The 17,821-nt window shown below is 35.3% G+C and overlaps 1 protein-coding gene across 2 annotated transcripts in view; it reads left to right on the top strand.

The window, feature by feature from the left end:
• Nucleotides 1–17,211, top strand: part of zc3h18 (zinc finger CCCH-type containing 18) — a 160,302-nt gene extending 143,091 nt beyond the window's left edge. For both annotated transcript variants that reach the window (XM_039763519.1, XM_039763518.1), the window contains exons 14-20: nucleotides 6,518–6,670; nucleotides 7,254–7,262; nucleotides 8,520–8,680; nucleotides 9,115–9,305; nucleotides 10,914–11,010; nucleotides 13,175–13,268; nucleotides 16,960–17,211. In XM_039763519.1, the coding sequence (XP_039619453.1) occupies nucleotides 6,518–6,670; nucleotides 7,254–7,262; nucleotides 8,520–8,680; nucleotides 9,115–9,305; nucleotides 10,914–11,010; nucleotides 13,175–13,268; nucleotides 16,960–17,161 (907 nt within the window). In that variant the 3' untranslated portion in view covers nucleotides 17,162–17,211. The remainder of the gene's footprint in view (nucleotides 1–6,517; nucleotides 6,671–7,253; nucleotides 7,263–8,519; nucleotides 8,681–9,114; nucleotides 9,306–10,913; nucleotides 11,011–13,174; nucleotides 13,269–16,959) is intronic.
• The last annotated feature ends 610 nt before the right edge of the window (nucleotides 17,212–17,821 follow it).

The raw sequence follows: 17,821 nt of genomic DNA, 5'->3' as shown, positions 1-17,821 counted from the left end.
AGGAGGTCAAGGTTCAGGACTAATAAAGCCAACTGATCCATATTTCGCAAATCCAATGAAGGAAGAACCTCAAATGCAACAGGTTAAAAACACTGTGGACTGTCTGATAACTGCCCTCCATAGGTAAACACACAAAACTACAATCTGGGCTACAGGTTTGCATTTAACAGTGGCAAATGGACACAAATGTAATGTCATATTAAAATTAATTAAGCACCACTACCAAACACAACTTAAACACCTAGGTTACTCAGAGCACATTTATTTAACCAAGACTTGAACACCTGTGTGGACAAGGCCTTGCATTCAAGATAGTTGTATTGTAAACTGGTGGTCAGCAAATAGCCACAATACACTATATATCACACACACACATATATATAGATATAGATAGATCTATCTATCTATCTATCTATCTATCTATCTATCTATCTATCTATCTATCTATCTATCTATCTATCTATCTATCTATCTATCTATCTATCTATCTATCTATCTATCTATCTATCTATCTATCTATCTATCTATCTATCTATCTATCTATCTATCTATCTATCTATCTATCTATCTATCTATCTATGTACACTCACCAACCACTTTATGAGATACACCTGTTAACCTGCTTTCTAATGCAAATATCTAATCAGCCAGTCACATGGCAGCAATTGAATGGATTTAGGCATGTAGAAATTGTCAAGATGATCTGCTGTAGTTCAAAACAAGCATCAGAATGGGGAACGACGATGATTTAAGTGACTTTGATTGTGGCAAGGTTGATGGTGCCAGACAGGCTGGTCTGAGATTTCAGAAACTGCTGATCTCCTGGGATTTTCACACACAACCATTTCTAGGGATTACAGAGAATGGTCTGAAAAAGGGAAAACTGTGATCGGCAGTTGTCTGGGTGAAAATGGACGGGGTAAATTGGACAATAGAGGATTGGAAAAAAAGTTGCCTGGTTTGATATGTCTTGATTTCTGCTGCAACATTCAGACGGTAGGGTCCAATTTTGACATCAAAATGAAAGCATGGATTCATCCTGTCTTTTATCAATAGTACAGGGTGGTGGTGGAGGTTGTGGTGTAATGCTGTGTGAAATATTTTGTTGGCACACTTTGGGCACCTTAGTACCAACTGAGCATTGTTTAATTGCCACAGCCTACTTGAGTGTTATTGCTGACTGTGTCCATCTCTTTATGACTGCCATGTACCCATCTTCTAATGGCTACTTCCAGCAGAATAACGTATCATGATACAAAGCTCAAATCATCTCAAACTGGTTTCTTGAACACGACAATGAGTTAACTGTACTCCGTGGCCTCCAGAGCACCTTTGGAATGTGGTGGAACAGGAAATTCTCATCATGGATATGCAGCCAACAAATCTCCAGCCACTGTGTGATGCTATCATGTCAATATGGACCAGAATCTCTAAGGAATGTTTCCAGCATCTTGTTGAATCTATACCTTGAAAAATTATGGCAGTTCTGAAGGCAAAAGGGGGTCCAACACTGTACTAGTAAGGTGTAACTAATAAAGTGGCAGTACGATGTGTGTGTGTTTTTATATATATTTTTTTGATATATCATTTTGATCTATATATATATATATATATATATATATATATATATATATATATATATATATAAATAAATCACAGGCTGATCCAACTTATGTGAATATTATCAATTTGTAATGTAACTTAGTAGTGTGTATGGCCTCCGCGTGCCTGTATGCCCTTCCGACACATCTGGGCATGCTACTGATGAGATTGCGAAAGGTGTCCTGGAGGTTCTCCTCCCAGACCTGGATCAGGGCATCACTGAGCTCCTGAACAGTCTGTGGCACTACTTGAAGGCGCTGGATACACAGATATACAGTATAACATCCCAGAGGTTCTCAGTTGGATTCAGGTCTGGGGAACGCGCGGGCCAGTCAGTAGTATCAATGCCTTCATCATCCAGGAACTGCCTACACACTCTGACCACATGAGGCCGTGCAATGTCCTGCACCAGCGAAAGGTCTGCCAGTGGTACTCAGGATTTCATCCTGATGCCTAACAGCAGTCAGGGTGCCTTAGCCTAACCACGTGGAGGTCTGTGCGACACTCCAAGGTATGCCTCCCCAGATCATTACTGACCCAGAGCAAATTGTTTGTGGCTATCACCTGCAAAACTGTTCCCTTTTTGGGGGTTGTCTTGCTGTTGCTTCTCCAGTGTACCTGTTGTCACTTTCATTTGCACCAAAGCAGGTAAAGCTGATTTACAATTATTTATGCTTTCTAACTGGACAGATTGATATCCCTGAAGCTTAATTGACATGGTGTTAGACTGTGATGATTAACACACACATACACGTACACCAGGAACATTCATAATCTTATTTCTTGTTCCCAGTGTATTGAAAATATGTTTCAACAAAACCTGGCAGTACTCTACTGCCTTAATTTTTTAATCCATATCTGGTACTTAAGCATCTGCAGCTAGAAGATGATTCAACTGTTTTAAAGTGGACAAAACAATAATGACATTTTTTTATAGGTCCTTTATTGTTACATTTGCTTTTATGTGTTGGTTTAGCAACCTAAGCCATAAGAATATAAACCATTTTAACAACATTATAAAACATTTTCAGTAAAATTATGGTTCACAGAAACCTCTATCACTGGAATGTATTACAGACAGGTTAGAAAAAAAGCCAACTCAGTTCTTTCTGACAGATGCCGTCCTTTTTTCTCTAAATTCCAGCTGTTGCCATCAGGCTGCAGTTTTAGGTTTCCAAAGGTAAAGAACAACAGATTTAAGAACTCTTATTCCTGGAGCTATAAGCATTTTAAATTCTGTTACTTGTAGGGATGTTGCTAAATGTTAAATTCTTCATTATTGTTTTGTGTACTGTTGAAAGTAATTATTCTTTGTACCAATCTTGAGTTTTTGTTTATGCAATAACTTTGGTTGTCTATTGGATCTCTGTAACAATGTCTTCTGTTTTTGTACTTTCCAGGTTCAAACAAATTTCCCTCCGGGATAATAAAGTCTACCTAACCTAACCTAGCCTAATCTCCTTGGAAAAGCTTGGGAGTGCAAATAAATTTGTCAATGTCTATAATCAGACATTTTTTGAAAACAATAAAATGTAGTTCTGAGCTATGTGGCATTCTGTGTGATGTACAAAGCAAAAGATGTTACACTTAGATGAATACTGTGCTTGTTTTGCCACCCCTGGAATGTGTGTGCAGATTTAGCCTCCATATTATTAGAAACACATAAACGCTATGTAAAAGATATGCTGAAAAGCTGATGGATCAGGGATGCTGAAACAATTGCTTTTAGGCTGTAATTTGCAGACTGGGTCTCTCTTATGACATAAAAACATCATCTTATAAAAATGCTGCATAGTAGTACTTTTTTTTCTTAAGGCCAGAAGTATATACCTTTTTTATTATCTCACTTTTACCAACTTCATCACACAGGCAGCCTTATCCCTGTCCACTGTAGAAATTAGGTAAATCGTAAGCATGAAAGTATTTAGTCAGAGTCTTGTGACTCCCACAGATCTACTGCTATCCCACATACCTGTGCCCAAACTATGTAAATGCAGTAAAATGCTATGTCATGGTCAAGTATCTTGACAATAACTTTAGGGATTTTGGATTTCTGTGTGACTTGTATTTTTGCCTGGTGTGAATATCAGCTTAGTTTGTCCTTTAACAATAGTTCATGAGTGATGATTTACACTTGTTGTACCTGATCCACATTGCATAAAAAAGTAGGGCCTTGCAGAAACTGTTGTCTATGGAACAAAGCACTTAACAAAAAGTGTTTCATACAAGAGACTATTAACAGAGCTAGCTAAAGCATAGCACCAATGATTCTCAAAGGTTTTGCCCTGTGAGGTTTCATTAAAAACAGTCTCTCAGTAAGTGTTCAGTATTTGCCTTAACAAATTAACATTTTTAAATATTGCCTTCCACTAAATACTCAAATTTGACACATCCACAGAGCATTGCAAAGCATCAAAACTCAAACACTTTCATGAACTTGTAGAATGTACAGTAAGTGAGAGCTACCAGTGTTTTGTCATACTTTTTGTTTGAGTTACAGGTTATTTATACATCTTGTTTAAATGTTTTATGGAAGATACCCTTACCACTGACACTGTCAGTTCACAATTTTGTAGGATTGATAAAGCTCTTATTATGTATTTTGACATACATTTCAAAAGAGTGTCTATAACATAAGAATAGGCAGAGACACAGGCATCATAATAAGCACTTTTCCAGACACCATGCTCAGCAATATGGAGTGGGTGGAGGTGGGATGGGTGGTGTGTTTGCAGCAAATACATAAACTTTGAGAACCCCTTTCTAAATTAATTCTAGGAATGTTAGGGTATGCAGATAGAGATTAGGAGAGGTAACACTGTTTAATATTAATATCTGTTCAAGGATATCATAGAGTGGATGCCAACTGCTACTTCCATATTGTTGTAAGCATAAATATTGAAGCTTGCTTAGCATAATTTGAACATATATTTTAGAATCTCGTTCTACAAGCAGAGAACTGTATTTGAAGAACACATCATTCTTTACATGACAATATTTTATGAAGGTTAAGTGAATTAAAAAATAATAAGTAATACCTGGCCAAATTGACTTTACTCATCAAATGCATGCTGTTTCATGCCTTGTGCTACTAGAATAGTCTCTGGCCCCCTAGGATCCTAAATTCTATCAACATTGTGAGTGTTGTGTCATGAATTGAAAAATAGATGTGTTTTGCAACTTTAATATATTTCATAAAGAATGTTCTAAATATTTTTAATAATTTGTAATATAGGTTAATTGTATAAGCTAAAACCTTTTTGGAATTATTTATACTTATATATTCTTATAATCAATCACTCACTCAGATGTCACTTTCCGTCTGCTTTTGTTTGTGTAGGATGTTATGGCAGCAGGCCAGGTAGTGCAGACTACATTTTCCTATCCCTATCAACAAACTCCAGCTCCTTCTGGGGAATTCCCGGGCAATCCTAAGCTTACACATTTATAGTCACTTTCCTAAAACATAAAATGTGTAGAGAGATTCTGCAAACTTTTTTGACCTTTCAGATATTTGTGCAGAGAGCTGATACATTGCTCTTCAGTCAAAATAGAATAATTAGTTATTTTCTTCTAAACAGGTTTAATGATCAGTCCAAAAATCATTCTTCCATAACTGAAACACACAGTCTTGTTTATTTTTATAACAATAGGAGCTACTGTCATTGCCTGCCAATCTATGATACTGTCTCCTCTTTCCACATATTAATTGAAGATGCCTTTTTAATATCCATTCAGATTGTATATGCTCCACATACGTGCTGTATTGTTGCAGTTCCATCTGACCATGGATGGAATAGCCTAGGCAACATACCAGCTGTCTTTCTGGAGTTGTTGAGTGATTTATTTTTATATGTGGATGTAATAAAATGTAGATTATTTAACAATTTGTATTGTCATGTTTATTAAGTTTTTTTTATTATTTTAGTTTTCTGTATTTAGAGTGTTATGCACTATACTTAAAGAAAACATGCATAAATAGGAAAATTGCTTGACAGGGCCAGGTAGAACTTTCTCGATTACCACTTAGAATTTAAGATTTTAATCTTGACTAAAATAATTACCAGTCTAGATCCACTGTGTATATATTGTGCAGTTTTTCAGTATAATGAACTGTATGACTTTTGTGTCACTACTTTTATTGATTACTGTTATATCATTTAAACCAGATAGGACAAAAACATAAGGAATAGCATACATTGTATTAGCTAATGCAAAAATCCATAATTTAAGCAAACATAGTATGTCTGTGCTGAATGACAAATTTACAAGTGTAAATGTGATCAAATGTACAGTACAGGCCAAAAGTTTGGACACACCTTCTCATTCAATGTGTTTTCCTTATTTTCATGACCATTTACATTGGTAGATTCTCACTGAAGGCATCAAAACTATGAATGAACACATGTGGAGTTATGTACTTAACAAAAAAAGGTGAAATAACTGAAAACATGTTTTATATTCTAGTTTCTTCAAAATAGCCACCCTTTGCTCTGATTACTGCTTTGCACACTCTTGGCATTCTCTCGATGAGCTTCAACAGATAGTCACCTGAAATGGTTTTCCAACAGTCTTAAAGGAGTTCCCAGAGGTGTTTAGCACTTGTTGGCCCCTTTGCCTTCACTCTGCTATTTTGAAGAAACTAGAATATAAAACATGTTTTCAGTTATTGAACCTTTTTTTGTTAAGTACATAACTCCACATGTGTTTATTCATAGTTTTGATGCCTTCAGTGAGAATCTACCAATGTAAATGGTCATGAAAATAAGGAAAACACACTGAATGAGAAGGTGTGTCCAAACTTTTGGCCTGTACTGTATGTTTGATGTAGCTTTCTTCTTTTGGTTTAAAAAATGATGGTGAAATAGTCTGCATTGCTACTCACTGATGTCATCATTTTTGTTTTCTGTTATAGGAGAGCTGCGAGTGGGAGCGGGAGTGGCAGTGGCAGCAGCTATTCTGGATCCAGCTCACGTTCCAGATCTCCCTCTCACTCAGTGTCTAGATCACGATCACGTTCCTCTTCAGCATCTGCATCACATTCTCCATCAGGTTCCAGAAAGTCCAGGTTTGCATTTAAACTATTACTGTTTTCCTGCTATTGTTTCCTGTGATACAGGAGTATCCATTGTATTTTCCATTATTGCTATAATAGTAGTAATTCCTGTAATAAGTAATAATTGCTGTATCCGTATGAAATTGTATCAGAACTTTTGCTTCACCCTAAAAACACTACTTTCATTTCTTGCTAATTTTAATATTACATTAGCCAAAATCCAAAATTAAAATTACCTTTAAGTTAGTGATTTTTGTAGCTATTTTGTAAATGTACTATAATTGTGTGTTTTAACATTATAATTTAAAGTTAGCAGTGTGTTTTCAATTAAAGACTTAAATGTGTTGACATATCTTATAACCTGCTTTTCAAACTTGTAGGCATTTTGAAGGCATTTGCCTGCGCTTTCAGTGGTATTAGTTTGTTTTTGAAAATTACTACAGGGATGTTTAGCTTTAAAACATCTTCATTAAGAATTTCTCAAATTTAATACACACTTTATATGTGTTAAACATGTAGATTGTAAGTTATTTGAGATTGTATCTAATATTGTAATTACAAATACTTTTTTGTATCTCTTTTTCTTTTATAACAGAAAATCCAGGTATGATATTTATGTTTAATTTATTTCACTGTATGGTATGTTTGAATTTTTTTAATTTTGCTGTTTGATTTTATTATAGTTTGCCTTAACCTTTGCTATTACATTATAGTTTTAAAAAGGGGAAATAGTGTTAAAATCTATGTATAAGGAGAGCAAGCTATTTATTGTATGTAATAATATGATTGATTATAAAACTAGTTGATATGCTGATGTTTCAAAGTGGAATTAACTTGTGCTCTTTTTTTGCGCTATATCCCCATTTTGTACCTGTAACAATCAGCAGAGTAGGTCACATTTCTTTTCCAGTATTCATAAAAATACCCATGCACTGTTACAGTTGGGTAGCAATAACATTAAGTTGTCTGTCGGCTGAAGGTAAATGTTTCCATAGAAGGATGGTACATTAGATGGTGTAGTAGATTACTTATAACACTATATAATCAAATGTTTTACACTCAGAAAAACATAAAAATGCAGGGAAGAAAATGCTCCTGATTTTATTGGCAGAAAGTGATAGGCTGATCTCTCCTTGACGCCTGCAAATGGGTAATTGCAGCAGAAGTTAATTACTTTGGGTGTGATTGGTAGAGAATGGTGGCAGAAGTAGTGTTTGAATCTGGCACAGATAATGTAGGCAGTGATGGATGATAAAACAGAAGGTCAGGTAGCTCTAGGCAACATAATACAGAGTGAGTAATTGTGGAATATAACATAAAAATAATAAGTATTGGATAATACTTGGATAAGTAAAATCCAAGATTTAAAATGGAAAAGAAAAAAAAATCAGAATTTTTCAGAGGAAACTTCAAACACAGATGCTCACTAAAAAGAAAGATGAAAGCTTTTCTGCATTCCTGGAACAGTATTCAAAAAATAAGACAACTTACTAGACGTCTATGGCCCTGGCAGGCTGTAATCTGAGGAGAGCAGGGCATTCAGCTTTTCTACCAGTCAATATTATACAGCAAAAGCAGTGAAAATTTTAGCTCAAAGTTAAACTGGGAAAAGGCTTATATACAGTATCTACATATGTTTGTGTGGTTATGGCACCATGTGGTATACAGTTAGATTATTGAAAGTATCTGGATATTTTTTCACAGTTTGTTTAAATATTGTACTGTTTGCATGTTTTCTGACAAGTCTCAGATAAAATGTTCACTTTTTAAATTACCAAAATATTTCAAACATGTACCATAAGCAAATAAGTTCTGTAAAATATAAATCTTTACTAAAAATAAATATGATTTTGAATTTCAGATCTTTGAGTGTAAGTAGTGTGTCATCTGTGTCCAGTGCCTCCTCAAGCAGTAGTTCCATACGCAGTGCAGATTCTGAGGACATGTATGCAGACCTTGCCAGTCCAGTATCCTCTGCCAGTTCTCACTCACCCACACCGGCTCAGCAAAAGAAAGAAAAAGGTAAAGTAGATAGGAAATAACTGAGTGTAAAGTACAATAAGCCACTGTAACTGATTTAGCTAGCTCTATCATATAGAGAGTTATGGTGTAGGAAAGCAGAAGTAACAAAGTGAGCTACCAACATTAGACACACTTCCTTGTTAGGTGTGTTCTGTGATCAATCACTTTGTTATTTAAACATGCAAGTTAGTCCTGCTTTTGTTTTGGATTAATCAGGTTATAGACTATACAAAATATGGTACAAGAATGGTAGCCCATTTTAAGCCTGATGTGTTCTTTATTTGTTGCCAGTTATCTGGTAGTTGATCTCTATACTAAATGGTTTTTTCCATTCAGTCTCACAGATGGCGCATTAGCCTGACTTCTTGTAATTCAGGAGGCTGACCAATGCATTCATCTCTACTCACTGTCATGTTCTTTGTTTTGTTTTATAGGAAAGCCCAAAAAGGAAGAACCCTTTAAAGAGGAGAGAAAGAAACAAGAACCACCTCCTCAACCTGCTAGACCCTCTTCAGGCCAAAAAACAGGAGCAAGCAGTAAAACTTCACAACAACTTCAGGCACCACCACAAGTCCAGTCTGGTTATGGCTCTCACAAAGACATCAAGCTGACACTTCTGAATAAGGTACTTTGGCAGACTTCTACAAACTGCCTCCAACAAAACAGATTAAAATGAATACTACTCGTGCTGACACTTATGTTAGTATGGCACATCCTTTGTTTCATACAGTGAAATCAAAATAAAAGAAGAAAGTAAACAGTATATTATTTAAAATGTTTCAGACAGTACATTTATATAGCTAATATATCCGTAGTACTATGGTGTTGTACCATGATGGCCATTAAGAATGTAGAGAAAAGCCAAGCAAAATGACACCTTATTGGCTAACTAAAAAGATTACAATATGCAAGTTTTCGAGGCAACTCGATCAATGATCATTACATCTTGCCTGAAGAAGGGGCCTGAGTTGCCTTGAAAGCTTGCATCTTAGAATCTTTTTAGTTAGCCAATAAAAGGTGTCATTTTGCTTGACTTCTCACTATAGCTAATATAGAAAAAGAGTAATTGTAAGTGGTCCAAAACAAAGTACAGCTTTACATATTAAAAGGGTTAGAATAGGACTTTCCACGTATCTGTCTATATTGAACGGTGCACATGAGTGTCGATGCACACTTCCTTTCTTTTGTCAGTACAGCTTGGTGATGAAACATTTTAAAAATTCCTAAATGCCTGCTGAAGTAACTGCTGGTTATAAAAGGTAAATTATTAGCTAAGGGGCCATGAAACTTTAGAATGTCATTGAGACTGTGATAAGACTTCCTGTTGTTCTCTTGTACTATATTTTTGACAATATAGTTTGTTTATTGCACCTGTCTTTGTATTTTTTCTAAATTCAAATTTTTTGCACATTTTTATATTGGCCTATGAAAAAACTGGTCACTCAGTCATTTTCCAACCGGTTATATCTTAACACAGGGTCACGTAGTTACACTAAATATTCATCACACTGTTCAGATGTAGTAACTTCCTAAGAATTACCTACCATTTCTGAAATGGCTTAGTGCCAACTTATTTTAATAAAATCAATATTATTATTACATAAAACAGTACAGAAAATAATAGTGTTTTCTTTGCTAACAAATCACCTATCCATCATTTTTAAATGAATATGATTCAGTTACAGGGTGGTGCGAACAACGCAGGATCTAGCCATGGATAAAGCAGCAGACCTCCCAGGGCACATTCATATGCATACCCACATTCTGTCATACCAAGCCAGTTTAGACTAGTCAATCAATCTAACTTCAAAGCACCCCAGATACTGTGACAGGGGCAGTGAACCAGCAGTGCCACTCTCTAATTAATCAGTTATCCTTAAGTTTCCCTTAAATAGACAAATGAGTAAAAATGTCACCTGACAGTCTCAATCCTGCTCAGTCTAATTCAGGGTCACAGCAGATATACTTGTAAAGGGACCACTTTAGACCTACCAGTTAACTAAACCTGTATGTCATTGGGGTTGTGGGACTAAAACGGGATGAATAGAAGATTCTACATGGACAGTGTGGAAGAGATGAAGTGGGACTTGCACCAAGAACACTGGATTTGTTTTAAACAGATCTCTAAAATATATTGTAAAGTGACAAAGTATTTTAGTTATTAGGGTATTGGAAGCCCTCTCTATGTATAATCTTGTGCTTTCTGTTACATAAGTGTTTCTTTGCTTTCTAGCAAGCAGAAAAAGGAAATAGGAAGAGATACCAGCCTTCAGATAAAGAAAGGCCTACATCTCCTGTTAGCAAACGAATAGCTCTGTCACCTGAAAGAGGTAAGGCACAAAACAAATTCAATTCAACTTTACATCTGTATTTCAATGCACCTGTGGTGTTTACATGTTTTAGAGGTTGTTTTTCTCCTTAAGGATTATTTATTTACAATTAGACTAGTCAATCAATCTGACTTCACTAATCTAATCTGCCATTTAGTGGAGTGTTTGGAAATTATTGGTGAACAATTTTTCAGAGGAAATAATACATGTAGACTAGATACTCCTATTACATTTTTAACTGCTAATATAAGACTTCTTAACCCTTGCTGTTTCTTCATATGGTAACCTATTCCTGTACTTGATGGTCTTTTTTGACCTGATTCTGGTCATCCCCTTTTAGGTGCCCTGGACATAAACTTTTCACCCCAAGCCTGTTTTATATTAGTTGACCATTTAATATGTAGGTAGTGATGTAGTTGACGTTTAGAAAAGATTACAGGTTAAATAACATATGTGTTTCAAGTTCATGATTACAGTTACTGTACATTGTATTGATGTTGTGTGTTCCAGCTTTGCTTTAGGACAGAGAGAGGATTTTTAAGTAATCAACAGAAGTTGGGACACCTGTGCAACTTGTTTGTTTCAACTTCAAGGCTTCATTTACTTTAATTGCAGCAGAACATCTGTAGGGTGTAACCTATCAGTTGTTCCCTGAAGAAGGCCAGTTTGTAATATCCTGATATCTCTTTTCAGTTTTTGTTAACTTAAAGTTTTAACCTCTGGCAGTTTAGTGCTTACCTTTTCACCATTTTAGGTCATTCATTGCATTTCTACTGATTAAATGTGAAGGAAAAACTGAGGTGTTCTAAAACTTTTCACTGGTAGTATATATTATGCAGAACCTTCCTCGGAGCACACCAGTATGTTGTACTTTGTATTGTATAATCACATATAGTCCATTACAAAGTGGAATCGTTCATCACTGTTTTACTTTGAATATTTTTCCTGTATATACTTGCTTTTTCTATTAAAGTTAAAATTCTAGTTTAAAACATGTATTGATTACAAAGGGCAAGTGCAGAGTATTTCACCATTTAGCATTTCACTGCTTTTGTATTCATATAATTTGAAAATTCTTGATTCTTTCATAAAGTTATCCATTTAATTTATATTTCATTTTGTATATATTCATATTAGTTTTAGAGTTGCTTTCATTATTTTCTTTGTTTTCCTGTTAAATATATAAAAAATGGTATCCTGCTCATCTAATCTGTAATTTGTAACAAAATCACTTTTATATCTCTTGGGCATTATTAAGTGACCTTTACATTGCTAACTAAGAATTTCTCTGTCCTGTAATTAATTTGGGTAGGGGAATAACCTAGTAGTTGGTGCCAAACATTTAAAAATAATTCACTAATACAAAACATTTTGTATGATGTTTCATTTAATGTAGATAGTTGTGTGATTTCTTTTTCTTAATTCAATAATTTATATAAAATCCTTCATAACAGAATGTAACTAATTTACTCAACAGAATTGCTTTTCTCTAAAACATGTCTCTCTTACTCTGTATAAAACCGCACCCAGTAGGACAGCATGCAGCATTAAGAAAACAGTCAAGCTATTGTTTGTGTCTCATGCAAGAATGCTTGCTTTCGTGTACTTAACCAGGAAATTAATTTTGTTGTTTCAGTTTCAATATATTTGCATACTTTAAAATTCATTTATAATAAATGCAGTGTAAATTTGCACAACTTGTGGATTGCAACATAACAGATAATCTGAACCCCAGACTTGCCCAAGGCCAATTTAGAACCACCAATTAGCCTAATCAGCAAGTCCATGGGGGACGTGGGAGGAAAAAGAGAGTACCCAGAAGAGAACCTACACACACTTTACACATTTCAAATACAAATATGTAGTTTATTTGAATAAATCATATCTTTAAAGGTGTTCTTGTAGAAATGTCCTGAGATATGCTTAAATATGTCTTAATATTGCAAAACATTTTATAACTTGTTTTCTTAGAGCTTCAGAACTGACAAGTGGTTTTGCGATTCGGTAAGCTGTGTCTACTGTTCTCTAAGCACAAACCTGGGATATATTGCAGTTTTAACAAATATCGGTGCAGTGGCAGAACTCCAGTAAAATCTAAATTACGTGTTTGTCATTACAATAAAAAAGGTGGAAGAAAACTTAATTTTGGTTCACTCTTATGCAGGACGTGAAAGACGATTGCCAGGGCGACCAATTTCACCCAAAGTAGACCGTCCAAGGGGACAAAACCAGAGACCCTCACCTGCACAACCTGAACGGTTTGTCATCTTTTATGAAAAGTGTTTTTTCTGCTTAAGCTTATTTTTCACTTGAATTAATAGAATAGATTTAACTTAACCTCTGACTTTTCTTGTTTTACCTTAACATCCTGTAGTTAAATTTAGAACATAATAGCAGACTTTAAAGAATTTTGATTATTTCATTTTTTATTTATAGAATGGTATTACAAAATTGTTTTCACACAGTGCTATTAATTATTTCCCTGATTGTCATCCTGGCAGATAGTGCGACTTTTGTTACAGCTATTCATTGGTTCCAGAAATGCAGCACTTACCAAGGTGTCATTGTATATTACTGCATTGTCTAAATAGAATACAACTTTGAATAAGATACCCTATTTTTCCACAATGGACAAAAAGCAAAGTATATACAGTACATCTATATCTAGAGGTGGAACCTGAACCATGCAGTTTCCTTTTTTCCTTGGTGTAGATGTAAACTTTTTTGTTCTTCCTGCATTTCCTGTTTGACTCTTCGGGAATACCAGTGGTCTATTTTTCAATAGATGTATTCTCTTTAAATAATTTAAATATTCTCAGACATAGAGAATGAAAACAATTGCATTCTTGCTTCATTAAGTCTAACCAAACTCAAAAGAAAGGCCCTTAAACTACAGTAAGATGAATAGGCCTAAACTGATATGACACTTAACCATGTTGTCACCATAACATGGAGCAGAGATTTCAGCCTGTTTGTTAATAAGTTGCACTTCCCAGTATTTTATCTGACTTGTTCCTGAATTTTAAATAGTCAAGGTATTCTGTAAAATATGGTGGTGTTTTTGATGTTACTCACCTGAGAGTTGTCATAATATGCCTATATGTTTAGTAAAGATAACAGAGAATGTTTGCAATTTTACAATATTGAAGTACATACATTGTTTTAGAACATTGAAAAAGGCAGAGAGTCATAAACACAACTTTTGCTCTCCTCTGACGTTTTTGAACAAACCTTGGCTTAATTGTGAAACTGAAATGCAAGAAATGTATAGAATTTAAATACTTCCTGTATGACCACATGAGCATTTATTCTTAATAATCTTTTCTATATTTACATTTGGCATTATTTTTCATTATTCTTACTGTTATTTTTTGTTCAGTTATGTACCACCTTTAGTAAGTTTTTAAAATTAGTTTTCCCAAAAGCACCTGACAAATTTGTAAGTTTCTATACGATAATTTTAATTCAGTGTGTTCGTATGAATGTGGGGATTCACTTTCAGATAACACTTTGTGCTATCATTCCTAATATTGGTCTTTACTTGCTGTAGAAGAGAATTAATCTGGTTGACCAAGTTCCTTGTATTTCATGGTTCACATTGTCAAGCTGTTCATTAAATGTTCACTTCAAAAATGCATGTGGTGGCTAAAAAGGTGAAAATAATGAAAGGCACCAAATACATTGAAAGCCAGTGTGGCTACTGAAATAATTAGCATTTCAGGGTAATATATAGATAATACGTTGTTTTTCTCCAAGAGAAAATGTTATTTTTATTGTACCACAATAAATATAGAAATATTATAACAAATAATAATGACACCCACTTCAAACAGAGGGATTTTAAAAAAAAAAAAATTCTGACTTGGCTAAATATAATTAAACATTCATAGTAAGCAATTTTAAAGGCATACTGCTGTTGGTATTAGGGAGTCCTAGCAGAACTTGGCTGCACTTACCAATGTTTGAAGGAGAGGAATGTCTAAAGTGATGCTGGTGTTGAACTCTAGAAGGAAGATCTCATCATCAACGGGGAACTTTGGCTGAAAGAGAATGAATACTCATGTACTGTAATGTCCAGGCGTACATTTAAGAATGCAGGACTACAAACTAGTGCAACTCTAAACTGGGTGATTTATATATTTTAAGTAATGAAAGTTGTGAGCATACACTTAAGACAGTGCATAAACTACTCAGAACAATTGGGAAGGCAGAAATTTGCAAGTAATAATAAAATAATAATAATAATACATTTTATTTATATGCTCAAGGCACTTACAGCATATAAGAAAGAATGGCAGGGTATACAGTATATAGCATTGTACAAAACAGATAAATAAATAAAGAAGATTACGACAGTGAATTCAGAGAAAAAGCCTAACAGACAACATAATTGATGGTCTAGAACACACACATACAGGTTACATGAGCATCTTGACAGAGAGGTAAACTGAGAGAAGGGTAATAAAGTCAAGTAGAGCTGAAAGCCGTCCTGAACAGATGAGTTTTGAGTTTTTTAAAAAAAAAGAATTCATGGAGTCAGCTGACCTGATTAGTTTCGATAGGTTATTCCAGAGTCTGGGTGCTATACAGCTGAAGGCCCTGCTGTCACCCATGGAGTGTAGATTAGTGTGGGATACAATAAGATTGCCAGAATCAGAGGATCTTAGTGGGCGGGCAGGCACATAGTGATGGAGAAGATCACTGATGTGGTTTGGTGCCAGGTTATTTAAGGCTTTGTAGGTTATTAGTAGGATTTTATATTCGATTCTGTAAGACGCGGGGAGCCAGTGAAGACGGAGCAGGATGGGTGTGATGTGCTCACTGCTGCTGGTTCGTGTAAGGACTCTTGCAGCCGTGGTTTGAACAAGTTGGAGCTGTGATATAAGATTAGAAGGGGCACCTGTCAGTAGGGAATTACAATAATCCATGTGGGATGTGATAAACGCATGGACAAGTTTCTCAGCATTAGAATAGGAGAGGATGGAGAGAACATGGGATATGTTACGGAGATGAAAGTAAGAAAGTTTCTTAATGTGATTTATGTGGGCGGAATAAGAGAGAGAGGAATCAAAAATGACACCAAGATTCTTTGCAGTAGAGGCTGGTCTGATGAGATCACCACCAAGATGGATTGGGAAAGAGCTCATTTTATTAAGTTGCATTTTAGTCCCGATTTGCAGGAGGTCAGTTTTGTTGTAAAGTATAGTTGTGCCAAGATCACAAAGAGTAAAGGACACTGATAATGGTTAGATGAGTCGTGTATGATCTCATCATGTTATACTCAAAAGAAGGATACAGATCTAAGGGCCCAATTCCAGTACTGACAGATTTTGAAGGTTAAGTGATGGTTTGAGTGCAGTTAATCCATTATAAGACCAGCTAAACACAAGACAGTATTTAATGAAGGGTTGCTTTCAGCCCATTTTGAAACATTGTGTTCCTCTGTGTGGGATGTCACTTACAGGTTACACTAAAGTGTGGTCTGGAACATTTCCCACTCTATAGCCTCTTAGGTGGTTAACTTTATCTTTGAACAATAGTGCTGCAGTCCTTTTGTAGAATTCCAGAAGCTAGTGTATTCTACACTAAAACACAAGTATTCTCAGGTATGCTCTTTTGACAAACAGGGGGGCCAAAAATGTCTTTATATTAGTATTTCCTCCCGTTCAGCCAGCACATGTATGTCAGATACATTTTCTTAACGAAGTTTCAAATTATTCATTTACATGTGACGTGGAAGTGTTATCATGTCATTGATTGACTTGAAATTGTGAAAGGCTTGAAGATTGAGGGATTTTCTTTAATGTGTGAAATCTTTGCTACAAGTTAATTCTTATTAGTAATACCATTAACTTAGGTCAATGTGTCACATTTTTCCTGCTGGAATCAATGCAAAATTCACTTCTGCTACAATGTATATAGTAACAAAAGCATCCTCTTCTCTTTTAGAAAACGTCCTTTGTCTCCTCAACCTAAAGTGTCTGGTAAAGCCTCCAGTGTGTCAAACAAGCCTCCTGAGGCGGCATCTGCCCCTGCACCCAAGTCTGGCAAAGCTAGCACTCTGTCCCGGCGTGAGGAACTCCTGAAGCAGCTGAAGGCTGTGGAGGATGCCATTGCACGAAAAAGAGCAAAAATCCCCGGGAAGGCGTAGTAAGCAGAACCGTTTCAGTTTGGAGATTGTTGTTTATTAAAAAAAAAAAACCAAACCCAGGAGAAGCAAACTACTACTGTGTACATTCTGCACGTTGTGGAGGGAGGAACCTTCTAATTAAGTGGCAAACGTCCCATTCCCCCCGCTCTCTATCAGAGTTCTTTGCCGTGGACTGTGAATATTAGATATGTGTCAATCTTAAGGAAAATGTCCAGAGAAGCGGAGAAACAAGAATTTCATGAAAAGAACACTTCTGTATGCGTGATTTCAAGAAACATAATGGCAGACTTTAAAGTCTGAGCTCCCAAAAGACGATGCTTTTCTTAACCAATGACCTGTATACTAGTAAATCTGTGTGTTTAGTGGTGCGCCATTATATACAGTACAATGTACGATTATACAAGAAAATAAGTGATGTGAAGTCAAAGAAATTTTGGGTTTTAATCTTGCAAAATATTTTTTCTTAGTTCTCCTTCATACCCATTGTTTATTTTAATGGTCCCATATTTTAGTAAAATAAGAATTTTCCTTGTCAATAACAGTTGTTAGTCTACTAGGAAAAAGGCAGCATCTTTTTTCCTGGAAAGTAAAGGAATAATAAATAAACTATTTTGATAAAGAAATGTTGATTTCTGTGTGTGTGTTCCCTTAATTGAAAGA

The sequence above is a fragment of the Polypterus senegalus genome, chromosome 9, assembly GCF_016835505.1.
Source record: "Polypterus senegalus isolate Bchr_013 chromosome 9, ASM1683550v1, whole genome shotgun sequence".
Classification (NCBI taxonomy): domain Eukaryota; kingdom Metazoa; phylum Chordata; class Cladistia; order Polypteriformes; family Polypteridae; genus Polypterus; species Polypterus senegalus.
This window is presented reverse-complemented; position numbering and strand designations above follow the sequence as displayed.